At 40.4% G+C, this 14,663-nt stretch overlaps 1 protein-coding gene across 1 annotated transcript; it reads right to left on the minus strand.

Moving 5' to 3' along the window:
- Positions 1-922: 922 nt before the first annotated feature.
- On the minus strand, positions 923-2,331 carry LOC133716776 (cytochrome P450 704C1-like). Its single transcript, XM_062143433.1, has 3 exons — positions 2,041-2,331; positions 1,738-1,959; positions 923-1,294 (listed from the first exon to the last, which is right to left on the minus strand). Exons 1-3 carry the CDS (start codon positions 2,329-2,331, stop codon positions 923-925), a joined length of 885 nt encoding a protein of 294 aa, XP_061999417.1.
- Positions 2,332-14,663: the final 12,332 nt, after the last annotated feature.

Raw genomic sequence — 14,663 nt, forward strand, 5'->3', positions numbered from 1 at the left:
TAAGGAACACATATAGCTGAGTTTCATTGGAAACTTGTGTTTCCTGGAGGTTTTATCATTCAAAACCATTAAGAGGACCAAGTACAAGGCATAAAGTTTTGATACATGGAGGAGCCTTTGTACATTACCGATATATCTTTTGTTTGGTAACTCATGTAGATTACAGTTGCAACATTAGTAGTTATGAAGGTCTTGTGTTCTGTTGAACATAAAGCTCCTCCTTGGCTCTATGTTGTGGTTGTTCTTTGACAGAGTTTTGAATTAGATTTTAAAAGATCATGATTCTCTTGTGCGCACTAAAGAATTGATTACTATATCTGATCACAATGGTATTCTTGTTGAGTAAACTTATGATAGTCCAAGTGGGAGAATGTAAGACTAAAATGGACTTTATCATTAGTTTACATCGAGTCATCAACAATTACCAATTTACGCAGAATAAGTAATTGGAGAATCTTGAGACTTTAATCCGATATTTTATTTATGGTGTATCCACGTAAATTATGGAGAAATCTAATATGACATGGTTATTAAGTTAACCTAAAAAGATATGCAATTACAATAGATATTTGGACTTGAATTGTTTCCTTTATGGGAGGTTACAGAATATCCAATTATCTATATAAAGCTTGGGTCCCTGCACTTTCTCATATGCTCTCGGTAATACAGTCTCTTGCCCCATACAAAGAATACCAAATATTGAGATGCAGTGCAGAAGACTTAGGCTTGGATTGAGTGGCCATTCAGTTTAAAGGTTCATGATCCATTTCTAATTTATTTCTTGTTCTTATTTTTATACAATTGTATCTGTATTCCTTGTGAAGCGATCTAATAGTTTTTTCTGTTTAAGTTTACATCAGTATCTTTCATTTCCAAACGCCTTGAAATGAAGTCTCTTTTATTCAGTTGCCATTAATCCTCATTACATTAGTAATGATAAAATACCAAGTTCATTCCTTCTATAAGCAATAACAAACAGATGACATGGAAGGTAACTCACATATATGTTTTCATCTTCTGGATTCTGGATAGTTTCAATCTTGCAATTGATTAATTTATACAAAAACTGATCGACCTCTTTGATGTTTTTCTTTAGCTCTGCTTCCTTACCGATGTTTAAGAAGCGTTTGATCTTCCAGAACATATCAATCAATCGATATAGGGTAGCTTCTTGCCCTGATTCAAAAGCATGGGAAAACCGGTTACCTTCTTCATCTTTTCCACTCATGCTGTCTAGTTCGATACCAAGTAGAATCTTGATGATTGAATCTAAGGTTGATTTCATTAACAAATCCTTCCACAAAAAAAAAACAAGATTTATGTAATTTTAAATAGATGTAGCAACTTAAGACCAAAAACCAAAACAAATATAACAATTGAACCTTCCGTACATGCATGTTTCACAAACAAGTTTTTTTTTCATATCTCATTAACAACTCATGGATTATCGGTAAGTGAATAACTTTTATTTAATGCCAAGGCAGCTGTCATATAAGGTGGTTTCTAGCAGGTGATACAAAGAATAGTGAAATTGCTCATCTCTTGCATTTTATAACAGAAACTGTACATGTACATTAAAATTGTTGCGGTTCAGGTGGTGAAGGCATTGGGTTATTTCCTCTCACCTACATGCAATGGCTTTTGTTTGAGTAAGTCTGAAGTCCTCAATGGGCCTATACGTACGTCTTAATAACAATGCAATGTGATTAGTGAAACACTGAAACGTTGCAAACATACTTGGATCTCTATTGCTTGGTTGCTGCAGCTGGTTGCAGCTTCATAAATTATGCCAGCAAGTTTAACTGCATTGGTTTTGAAAACTGCACTGCTGAAGTCTCTCACTACTTTTGTTGAGAATTCAGCGCTCATCACCTTCCTCTGATGCCGCCATTTTTGCCCGTCCACTGCGAAAATCCCATCACCTAGTCCATCTGACAGAATGTTGTACATATACGACCCCTGCAGCATGTTGGAACTAGAACTTAAATGGCACGTACGTATAAATTTAATTTCTATATATTTAAGCAGTACACGTCATACCTTGCCATAATTAGTGAAGTTTGTTTTGAGCACATATTTCACATTTGCAGGATCTGCTGTGTAAACCGCACCTTTGAACAAGTCGAGCATCCTGTAAGTGTTATACTTACCCGCAAGTTCAGTCATGTAATGGTGTAACCTAGGGAAGTTGATAAGTTGGTGCACGACAGTTTCGGCAACAGGATGGTATCTCTTGTTCTTGTCATGCAATCTTCGGGCACGGTGTCTAACTGCAACTACAGCTAAAACTAACGCTAAACTTAATGCTACCGCCGTGGAAGCAAAATCCATGACAGTGTTTTGATGAAGGTTATAGTAGCAAAGGAAGATAGCTGTTCTGTTTGTGCCGACTCCCTATATATATAGTGTCACGCCCCGAATTTTGAATAATAAATTCAAATCCGAAACCTGAATAATTACAATTACAAAAAAACCAAATCTCGAAACTTCGAGTTCATTATTACAATTCACTCTCACAATATATTATAAAGCTCAAATGAGCATAACACACCTCACAACTTACAATTGTTGTAAAACTCTAACAATTGCTCTAACCGCACGATCACCGTCCTGGTTCTCCTGTCCTGTAGGATTACCCGCTACACAATTTGAATAGTGTACCGGGAGTTGCAACAACACAAAACCCGGTAAGCTTTTTACAGCCAGTATGAGTAAACAAGAAAGAACTGTTGATTTATTAGATTTCAAGACTACCACAAACCCACGTTACTTTCTCACTCTCATATATATATATAGACACTTATGAGTTACTCTCAATTTAGCTCATAAGATCACTCACTCTCATATATATATATAGACACTTATGAGTTACTCTCAATTTAGCTCATAAGATCACTCACTCTCATATATATATATAAACACTTATGAGTTACTCTCAAATTCGCTCATAAGATTTCCCAACATTTGGTAGACAGACTCATATATATATATAGACCCTTATGAGTTACTCTCAATTTCCCTCATAAGGTTACCATATATATATTGACACTTATGAGTTACTCTCAATTTCACTCATAAGTTCACTCCACATTTGGCAGACAGACTAGAGCTCTAACTGAACGTAACCACTCGTCCGGCCACAGACGTGATTACGATTTAATACTATTAATAACCACCAGCCCGGTACGAGAGCGTGATTCACTAATAGATGCCATGGTCACCTCGTGACCTAGTGATCTCCACAGATCACAACAATTTATTGTTCCTCAACAATAAAACTCAACACCTCTCACAATATATTGTTTCTCAACAATAAACTCAATATCTCTCACAATATATTGTTTCTCAACAATAACTCAACACAACTCCAACAATACATATTATTTCACGTAATAATATATATACAGACATTCACACAGGAATGTCTAGTAACACCAACAATAGTTCATATGATTGCAACAAAATAAAGCAATTAATTGTATTGGGTTCGTAATATGAACCACGTGAGGTTTACTCACCTCGATAATCCCGCTGCGTCTTCAATTCAGCTCAAAATACGATCCACAATCGTCCACCAACTCAAACCGTCAATCACCTAGTCCAATAATGATCTTGACTTAGCCAACAACTCAAATATGTAATTAAACGACGATCCAACGCTCAGATTCAAATTAAACGATGATCCAACGGTCGGATCTGAATTTAATGATGATCCAACGGTCGGATCCTCACGGATCGCCTTTAGGATCATCCTCCAAAATTATCACGAAGATCCAACGGTCAGATCTTCCTGAATCGCCTTTACTAACATCTCCACAAAATTATATGAAAATCCGACGGTCAGATTCTCACGAATCGCCTTCCGAATCACTATTTCTCAATTATACGAAGATCCAACGGTCGGATCTTCGCCCGCGACCTCACAAGGTCACCGGGACAGTCATACGATCAACATATCCAAAATTGAAGCAAAACCGATGGTCAGATCTTCACAGATCGTAACCCGAAGATAAACGTAAAAACGTTAAATAGTAACGTCAAAACGTAAATCCACTATTTATCAACTTTTTCTAACATGACCATGTTATATATCAAAACGCTCGTATGGATGCATAGATCATCGCCTAGATAATGAAAACTCGAAATATGGTCTGATGCGCCGCCACAAACGGTGGTCAGTGGGCGGTCAACGCGGCGGTCAACGCCGGTCAACCACCTCAGATGGCAAAGTGACCAACTACAAACTGGTTCAAAATGAAAGGGTGGTCGACTTTCATACCTGGAGCTAAGCCTGGTTCGGCCTAGATCGTCCTAGATCAAGCGTTGAAGTTGGATTAATCTCGTGCGTCTGATCAGATTCCAGATTGAATCAGGGACGTCGAAATCTTCAACTCGTGATCTTTCACTCCACACTCCAAATCGTCAAGCAAGGAGGATATGAGGATGATCAGGGGGAGGAGGAGATCACGAAAATGGGAACGATCGGCCCATGCAACGCCGGAAAAATGGAATTCCGGTCGGGTCGGATTCCTCTTGGCTGGCTTCTTCGATCTCCATCTGGGGGCAGCGGCGGGGCAAGGCGACACCGGAGGGAGGCCGGGCTTGGAGCGGCGATCACCATGGTGTCCGGGTCGTGGCCGGAGGACGCCGGAGGAGGAAGGAAAATCCGGGTCGGGTCGGCTAAGACCCGTTGGGTCTGACGGTCGAAAGAAGAGAGAGAACGGAGAGAGCTGGGGGACTGTTCAGCAAAAATGAAAATGTTTCGTCCTTAAATGAAAAATCAGATATTTTTCCTATTTATAGAAAATTCCCAATTTTCAAATATTCATAACTTAATCATACGAACTCCGAATAATGCGTTCTACATGTCCACGAACTCGTATCGACGAGCTCTACAACTTTCATGAAGGAAGTTTTCCCAAATTTTGAACGTATAAAAAGTCAACTTTGTTGACCCCCTAAAAACGTTCGTTTTCGAAAATAAAACCGTTCGAACTAATTCCACAACTTCTCCAAGCTTCGTACTCGCTCCTACTATCGTGAAATCATTTCTAAAAATCCACGGAATTTAATTTGGATTTTCCAGGGTATTACAGTCTACCCTCCTTAAAGAAATTTTGTCCCGAAATTTGAGCGTAAGTCAATTCCTCTCGATTAAGGTTGACCTAACCATCGAATCTCCATCTTTCCCAAAGCTGTAGTAATCTACAAAGCCTCAACCCTTGTATAAAAATACATTCCTATAGCCACTAAATCCTTTCATCACAAACGTAAACGCACAACACAACTGTTCAACATCAATCCACATCAATTACACAAAATCATCACATGGATCATCTCATAGATCCTCACATAGATCTTCACATAGATCATCACATAGATCTTCACATAGATCATCACTCTGTACTGGCATACAAGCACAGTAAACACTCTCACAAAGTGTTTCGCTACTCAATTAGCATCACGGTAAATCTCCATAGTAAAACTTAAGATGCATCACTCAAAACAAATCATCCCCAAAAGCACGCCAATTAATTATGTCACCCAATGATGATGACTTGGGCTTGCTCAATCCTTGGGCTAAGCACTAGGGCTGGCCAATTGGGCCTGAAGAAATCGGACCATCCACATTTCGAACCGGCCCAAACCACTTTGGGTTTAACATTTGGGCCTACTATTCGGGCCGAACAATTGGGCTTACCATTTGGGCCTACCATTCGGGCTTACTATTTGGGCTTACTATTTGGGCTTACTATTTGGGCCTACCAATCGGCCCACCAACTTCCAGCTCGGCTACAGTATGAAATTGTACATACCGTATATACGTATGCATACCGTACAGATCGTATATACGTATGCATACCGTACAACTGTATATTCGTATGCATACCGTACAGACCGTATATACGTATGTATACCGTACATACCGTATATACGTCGTATATCAAGCATATACGAGATCCAAAAATATTTGTAAGAGGTAAGGTTCGAACTCCCGACCTCAAACACGAAGGTTTTGCTCCCAACCACTGAAGCAAGAGCTGCCTTCATTAATATATGCTCACGTGTTATATTTATTATGTCATAAGCGACATAAATAAAATAACGGGGGAGGCAAGGTTCGAAACCTTAACCTGCTGCACAAGGGCTTTGCCCACCAACCACTGGAGCACAAGCTGTGCTTAATATAATGTGTACAAATGTTTTACTTATTATGTCATAAGCGAACATAATAAAAATAAACGAGAGGCAAGGTTCGAACCTCTGACCTCTTGTACATGAGCCTTGCTCTTCAACCACTAGAGCACCAGCTGCTCTCGTTACTATCCATGCAACTTCTTTTATTTATTCTATCATAAGCGATAGAATAACAACAAACTGTCGGTACACTCCACGTGCCACGACACGTCTCTTCCGTGATTTACGGAAAGCAAATCACTTTCGGCTAAAGCTGTCTGCCACAGCGTCTCGAGGTTCGGCCTGTCCCCTTACACGCTCTCCACGCGCCAACAACTTTTCCGGGTTTTCGGATGACTTTAATCCAACGCGTGGATTCAAATTCTGAGATCGTTCATCCAACGGTGGAGATCTGCTCACCTTGTTCTATAAATAGGTGCATTCTGGGGAAAAACTGTTCACTCCAAAAGAAAAGAAATTTTCTTCCGAGCTCAAGCCTTTCTCTCTCAACTCTTCAGCCTTTCTCTTCTCAAATCCTTTCTTCATCAATTTCAATCCTTCTCTTCTGATCTTCTCTCCCATCTAGTTGATTCAATCCCATCTTTCCTCTGAACTTTCAGATCTTCAATCTTTTCCTCCAAATCTTCAATCCTTCTTTCTCAGATCTTTTCTTCCATTTGAAGATTCGATCTCATCTTTCCTCTGAGAATCTCAGATCTCCAATCACCAGTTCAACAACTCCAATCCTTCTAACAAAATCTCCCTCAAACACTAAACCATGTATTCCTCGATTTCCACATCCTCTCACCCCATGACCCAAGAGCCACGAACTCTGCAACTAATGGAGCTCCAAACCCCGCAACAAATGGAACCACAACAACAGCAACCAACAGAGGAGGGAGGAAACACCCAAGCAGCTGGAAGTAGTGCCAACATGGATTTCTGGCGAAGCCGTACCAGGTGGATTCCTACTCCAGAACAAATAAGAATCCTCAAGGATCTTTACTATGTCAAGGGATTTAAGTGCCCAACTACAGAGCAGATTCACGAGATCTGTCTCCAGCTGAACCAGTATGGGTATGTTGAGGGTAAGAACATTTACTTTTGGTTCCAGAACGTCAGGGCTCGAGAGAAGCAGATGAATAGGTGTAATCAGGCTGCTCCAGTGCCCATGAGAACTAGTTCTCTTGGTACTGGTAGATCCATTGATCTCAATTTTGGGTCCACTGGTTCTACTGGTGCTGGTGGATCCATCGACATCAATTTTGGGCCAGCTGGTGGATCCATTGACATCAATTTTGGGTCCACTAGTTCTACTGATGATGGTAGATCCATTGATCTCAACTTTGGTTCCACCTATTCTACTGGTAATGAAGGATTTATTTACTTAAATTTTGTTTCGTATTCTTCCTCACACTTCAACACTAATACCAGTACAACTCTTTTGGCACAACAGGAGGACAAACATCCCTGCAACAACGAGGAGGAGATCACCAGGAGGTTCAAACTCTTCCTCTGTTCCCCGTGCACGGCGAGGACGTCTTTGGTAACCTGAAGACTACTTCCGAGGAAGGTAGTGCACATGATTACTATTTCGGTGGCTCAGGCGGTTACAACCGTGGATCTCCAGTTTCTCTTGAGCTCAGCCTCAACCCATCCGGAGCTGCTGACTAGGCTTAGTACAGCATAGTCCTCGTTTTCCTTTTTCTTTTTTTTTTTCTTTTTTTTTTTGTAATATAAACTCAATAAGATGGTGTGCATGTTTTCTTTCCTGTTTGTTTAACCAACAACAACACCAAGGATCGAACCTTGGTCACCCAATACTATTTTCAAAACCATAAACAACTCTACTGCACACATCTTTCATAATGATGCAATAAAAACAATCACTCAAAAAGAATCCAACAATCAATTAAGTCGCATCGAGGTCTAGCTAGTATCCTCTGAGTCAAACCAAACACAACAATTTCATCGATAGGATTAGGGATTTATAAAGCTAAACACATCCTGAGTTAGCTAGGAAAAACCCACGTTTTTAGAGTTACTCTTACAACTCTTATAGAATCTCGATAATTCCATCTATCAATTGTTTCAACAAAAACTCACCACAATTCAATCCCTAACATTTAGCGATTCAGAAATCAAATCAAACTCCATATCACATAGTAATTCACTTGAACCACTATGGATACCTAACAAAATCACTAAAATCAATATCCGAAATTGCGTTTAACTATAACACCTAAAATCAATCACCAAAGGCACACACTCTCATCCAACATCATTCACAAGAACTGATTCTAACTCTCCCAATTAATTACACCAAAATCAACTCCATTGCAAAACTTTAAGTGTCCCGCCTACTTAAACTTAAAACACACAACAACTTCAAATTCACTGCAGCCCATCTCCATACTACGATCCAAAACTTAAGAAAACTAGTTCACCACACAAAGGCCACAAAATTCAATTTCATTCACTTGAACAAAACTATATTCACAAGTCACGGTCAGGTCATCAACCCATGGTGTTCAAATGAATAAATTTCAAATCCAGTTTTCCTTGTGAATCGTAACGTATCGTTCCAAAATGATGCAAGTAACATCAACCACGTATATAAGACACATCTCGCGAACTCAATTCAAATTCAGAATCACCAAAACTACTACTAATTCCAATTCTACCAACAATCCTGATTCTGAAGGAATTATAGTACTCAACGACAACCCAAAACAATGGTCTCTCCTCTCTAACCATCGAGCACAAAATAAAATTCTTGTCTCGCACCTTAAACCCTGCTTAACAACTTACAAGCACAAGGAAGAAGTAACCGCAATAATTCCTTCCCTAACCGCAACACTACTCACAACTCCACATGAGTCAAGAATCTATTCAAGAACATTAGTATATCCAACTTAAAAAGGCAAAATTACCATCGATTAATACTCGTATCCACATTACAGACGAGCATAGGTCCAGACCATGCCTTCAACCAAACACTTCAACAATCAAAAGAACCTCATTTCCATAAAACAATCCTCGTTGACTTAACAGAGTTGAATCAAGAGGTTCCTATTCCTCAAGGATTGTAACTCGCGGCCACTGAACTTATTCTCATACGAACCTACAAGACAACTGTAAGGTTCTAAGTACAACCCCTTCGAATATCCATCACCTAAGGAGTATAGTATGCTTGGCTAATACTTGTATAACACTTAAAACACAGTATAAGTCAAATACAAATTCATATTAACCAAGTCAATACTATAGGGAATGTATTCACGTTCCCTAAACGACCTAGCGGCCTAAACAACTCCCAACACTCACGCATACCCAATGACTTAGCCAATACCAAAGAGCACACGATGGGGATCCGCTGCAGACGGGCCATCACTCGGAAGGTATTGACACATCACCAAATATGCACCTTACGCTCTGATACCAAACTGTCACGCCCCGAATTTTGAATAATAAATTCAAATCCGAAACCTGAATAATTACAATTACAAAAAAACCAAATCTCGAAACTTCGAGTTCATTATTACAATTCACTCTCACAATATATTATAAAGCTCAAATGAGCATAACACACCTCACAACTTACAATTGTTGTAAAACTCTAACAATTGCTCTAACCGCACGATCACCGTCCTGGTTCTCCTGTCCTGTAGGATTACCCGCTACACAATTTGAATAGTGTACCGGGAGTTGCAACAACACAAAACCCGGTAAGCTTTTTACAGCCAGTATGAGTAAACAAGAAAGAACTGTTGATTTATTAGATTTCAAGACTACCACAAACCCACGTTACTTTCTCACTCTCATATATATATATAGACACTTATGAGTTACTCTCAATTTAGCTCATAAGATCACTCACTCTCATATATATATATAGACACTTATGAGTTACTCTCAATTTAGCTCATAAGATCACTCACTCTCATATATATATATAAACACTTATGAGTTACTCTCAAATTCGCTCATAAGATTTCCCAACATTTGGTAGACAGACTCATATATATATATAGACCCTTATGAGTTACTCTCAATTTCCCTCATAAGGTTACCATATATATATTGACACTTATGAGTTACTCTCAATTTCACTCATAAGTTCACTCCACATTTGGCAGACAGACTAGAGCTCTAACTGAACGTAACCACTCGTCCGGCCACAGACGTGATTACGATTTAATACTATTAATAACCACCAGCCCGGTACGAGAGCGTGATTCACTAATAGATGCCATGGTCACCTCGTGACCTAGTGATCTCCACAGATCACAACAATTTATTGTTCCTCAACAATAAAACTCAACACCTCTCACAATATATTGTTTCTCAACAATAAACTCAATATCTCTCACAATATATTGTTTCTCAACAATAACTCAACACAACTCCAACAATACATATTATTTCACGTAATAATATATATACAGACATTCACACAGGAATGTCTAGTAACACCAACAATAGTTCATATGATTGCAACAAAATAAAGCAATTAATTGTATTGGGTTCGTAATATGAACCACGTGAGGTTTACTCACCTCGATAATCCCGCTGCGTCTTCAATTCAGCTCAAAATACGATCCACAATCGTCCACCAACTCAAACCGTCAATCACCTAGTCCAATAATGATCTTGACTTAGCCAACAACTCAAATATGTAATTAAACGACGATCCAACGCTCAGATTCAAATTAAACGATGATCCAACGGTCGGATCTGAATTTAATGATGATCCAACGGTCGGATCCTCACGGATCGCCTTTAGGATCATCCTCCAAAATTATCACGAAGATCCAACGGTCAGATCTTCCTGAATCGCCTTTACTAACATCTCCACAAAATTATATGAAAATCCGACGGTCAGATTCTTACGAATCGCCTTCCGAATCACTATTTCTCAATTATACGAAGATCCAACGGTCGGATCTTCGCCCGCGACCTCACAAGGTCACCGGGACAGTCATACGATCAACATATCCAAAATTGAAGCAAAACCGATGGTCAGATCTTCACAGATCGTAACCCGAAGATAAACGTAAAAACGTTAAATAGTAACGTCAAAACGTAAATCCACTATTTATCAACTTTTTCTAACATGACCATGTTATATATCAAAACGCTCGTATGGATGCATAGATCATCGCCTAGATAATGAAAACTCGAAATATGGTCTGATGCGCCGCCACAAACGGTGGTCAGTGGGCGGTCAACGCGGCGGTCAACGCCGGTCAACCACCTCAGATGGCAAAGTGACCAACTACAAACTGGTTCAAAATGAAAGGGTGGTCGACTTTCATACCTGGAGCTAAGCCTGGTTCGGCCTAGATCGTCCTAGATCAAGCGTTGAAGTTGGATTAATCTCGTGCGTCTGATCAGATTCCAGATTGAATCAGGGACGTCGAAATCTTCAACTCGTGATCTTTCACTCCACACTCCAAATCGTCAAGCAAGGAGGATATGAGGATGATCAGGGGGAGGAGGAGATCACGAAAATGGGAACGATCGGCCCATGCAACGCCGGAAAAATGGAATTCCGGTCGGGTCGGATTCCTCTTGGCTGGCTTCTTCGATCTCCATCTGGGGGCAGCGGCGGGGCAAGGCGACACCGGAGGGAGGCCGGGCTTGGAGCGGCGATCACCATGGTGTCCGGGTCGTGGCCGGAGGACGCCGGAGGAGGAAGGAAAATCCGGGTCGGGTCGGCTAAGACCCGTTGGGTCTGACGGTCGAAAGAAGAGAGAGAACGGAGAGAGCTGGGGGACTGTTCAGCAAAAATGAAAATGTTTCGTCCTTAAATGAAAAATCAGATATTTTTCCTATTTATAGAAAATTCCCAATTTTCAAATATTCATAACTTAATCATACGAACTCCGAATAATGCGTTCTACATGTCCACGAACTCGTATCGACGAGCTCTACAACTTTCATGAAGGAAGTTTTCCCAAATTTTGAACGTATAAAAAGTCAACTTTGTTGACCCCCTAAAAACGTTCGTTTTCGAAAATAAAACCGTTCGAACTAATTCCACAACTTCTCCAAGCTTCGTACTCGCTCCTACTATCGTGAAATCATTTCTAAAAATCCACGGAATTTAATTTGGATTTTCCAGGGTATTACAGTCTACCCTCCTTAAAGAAATTTTGTCCCGAAATTTGAGCGTAAGTCAATTCCTCTCGATTAAGGTTGACCTAACCATCGAATCTCCATCTTTCCCAAAGCTGTAGTAATCTACAAAGCCTCAACCCTTGTATAAAAATACATTCCTATAGCCACTAAATCCTTTCATCACAAACGTAAACGCACAACACAACTGTTCAACATCAATCCACATCAATTACACAAAATCATCACATGGATCATCTCATAGATCCTCACATAGATCTTCACATAGATCATCACATAGATCTTCACATAGATCATCACTCTGTACTGGCATACAAGCACAGTAAACACTCTCACAAAGTGTTTCGCTACTCAATTAGCATCACGGTAAATCTCCATAGTAAAACTTAAGATGCATCACTCAAAACAAATCATCCCCAAAAGCACGCCAATTAATTATGTCACCCAATGATGATGACTTGGGCTTGCTCAATCCTTGGGCTAAGCACTAGGGCTGGCCAATTGGGCCTGAAGAAATCGGACCATCCACATTTCGAACCGGCCCAAACCACTTTGGGTTTAACATTTGGGCCTACTATTCGGGCCGAACAATTGGGCTTACCATTTGGGCCTACCATTCGGGCTTACTATTTGGGCTTACTATTTGGGCTTACTATTTGGGCCTACCAATCGGCCCACCAACTTCCAGCTCGGCTACAGTATGAAATTGTACATACCGTATATACGTATGCATACCGTACAGATCGTATATACGTATGCATACCGTACAACTGTATATTCGTATGCATACCGTACAGACCGTATATACGTATGTATACCGTACATACCGTATATACGTCGTATATCAAGCATATACGAGATCCAAAAATATTTGTAAGAGGTAAGGTTCGAACTCCCGACCTCAAACACGAAGGTTTTGCTCCCAACCACTGAAGCAAGAGCTGCCTTCATTAATATATGCTCACGTGTTATATTTATTATGTCATAAGCGACATAAATAAAATAACGGGGGAGGCAAGGTTCGAAACCTTAACCTGCTGCACAAGGGCTTTGCCCACCAACCACTGGAGCACAAGCTGTGCTTAATATAATGTGTACAAATGTTTTACTTATTATGTCATAAGCGAACATAATAAAAATAAACGAGAGGCAAGGTTCGAACCTCTGACCTCTTGTACATGAGCCTTGCTCTTCAACCACTAGAGCACCAGCTGCTCTCGTTACTATCCATGCAACTTCTTTTATTTATTCTATCATAAGCGATAGAATAACAACAAACTGTCGGTACACTCCACGTGCCACGACACGTCTCTTCCGTGATTTACGGAAAGCAAATCACTTTCGGCTAAAGCTGTCTGCCACAGCGTCTCGAGGTTCGGCCTGTCCCCTTACACGCTCTCCACGCGCCAACAACTTTTCCGGGTTTTCGGATGACTTTAATCCAACGCGTGGATTCAAATTCTGAGATCGTTCATCCAACGGTGGAGATCTGCTCACCTTGTTCTATAAATAGGTGCATTCTGGGGAAAAACTGTTCACTCCAAAAGAAAAGAAATTTTCTTCCGAGCTCAAGCCTTTCTCTCTCAACTCTTCAGCCTTTCTCTTCTCAAATCCTTTCTTCATCAATTTCAATCCTTCTCTTCTGATCTTCTCTCCCATCTAGTTGATTCAATCCCATCTTTCCTCTGAACTTTCAGATCTTCAATCTTTTCCTCCAAATCTTCAATCCTTCTTTCTCAGATCTTTTCTTCCATTTGAAGATTCGATCTCATCTTTCCTCTGAGAATCTCAGATCTCCAATCACCAGTTCAACAACTCCAATCCTTCTAACAAAATCTCCCTCAAACACTAAACCATGTATTCCTCGATTTCCACATCCTCTCACCCCATGACCCAAGAGCCACGAACTCTGCAACTAATGGAGCTCCAAACCCCGCAACAAATGGAACCACAACAACAGCAACCAACAGAGGAGGGAGGAAACACCCAAGCAGCTGGAAGTAGTGCCAACATGGATTTCTGGCGAAGCCGTACCAGGTGGATTCCTACTCCAGAACAAATAAGAATCCTCAAGGATCTTTACTATGTCAAGGGATTTAAGTGCCCAACTACAGAGCAGATTCACGAGATCTGTCTCCAGCTGAACCAGTATGGGTATGTTGAGGGTAAGAACATTTACTTTTGGTTCCAGAACGTCAGGGCTCGAGAGAAGCAGATGAATAGGTGTAATCAGGCTGCTCCAGTGCCCATGAGAACTAGTTCTCTTGGTACTGGTAGATCCATTGATCTCAATTTTGGGTCCACTGGTTCTACTGGTGCTGGTGGATCCATCGACATCAATTTTG

Source organism: Rosa rugosa, chromosome 6, assembly GCF_958449725.1.
Source record: "Rosa rugosa chromosome 6, drRosRugo1.1, whole genome shotgun sequence".
Taxonomy (NCBI): domain Eukaryota; kingdom Viridiplantae; phylum Streptophyta; class Magnoliopsida; order Rosales; family Rosaceae; genus Rosa; species Rosa rugosa.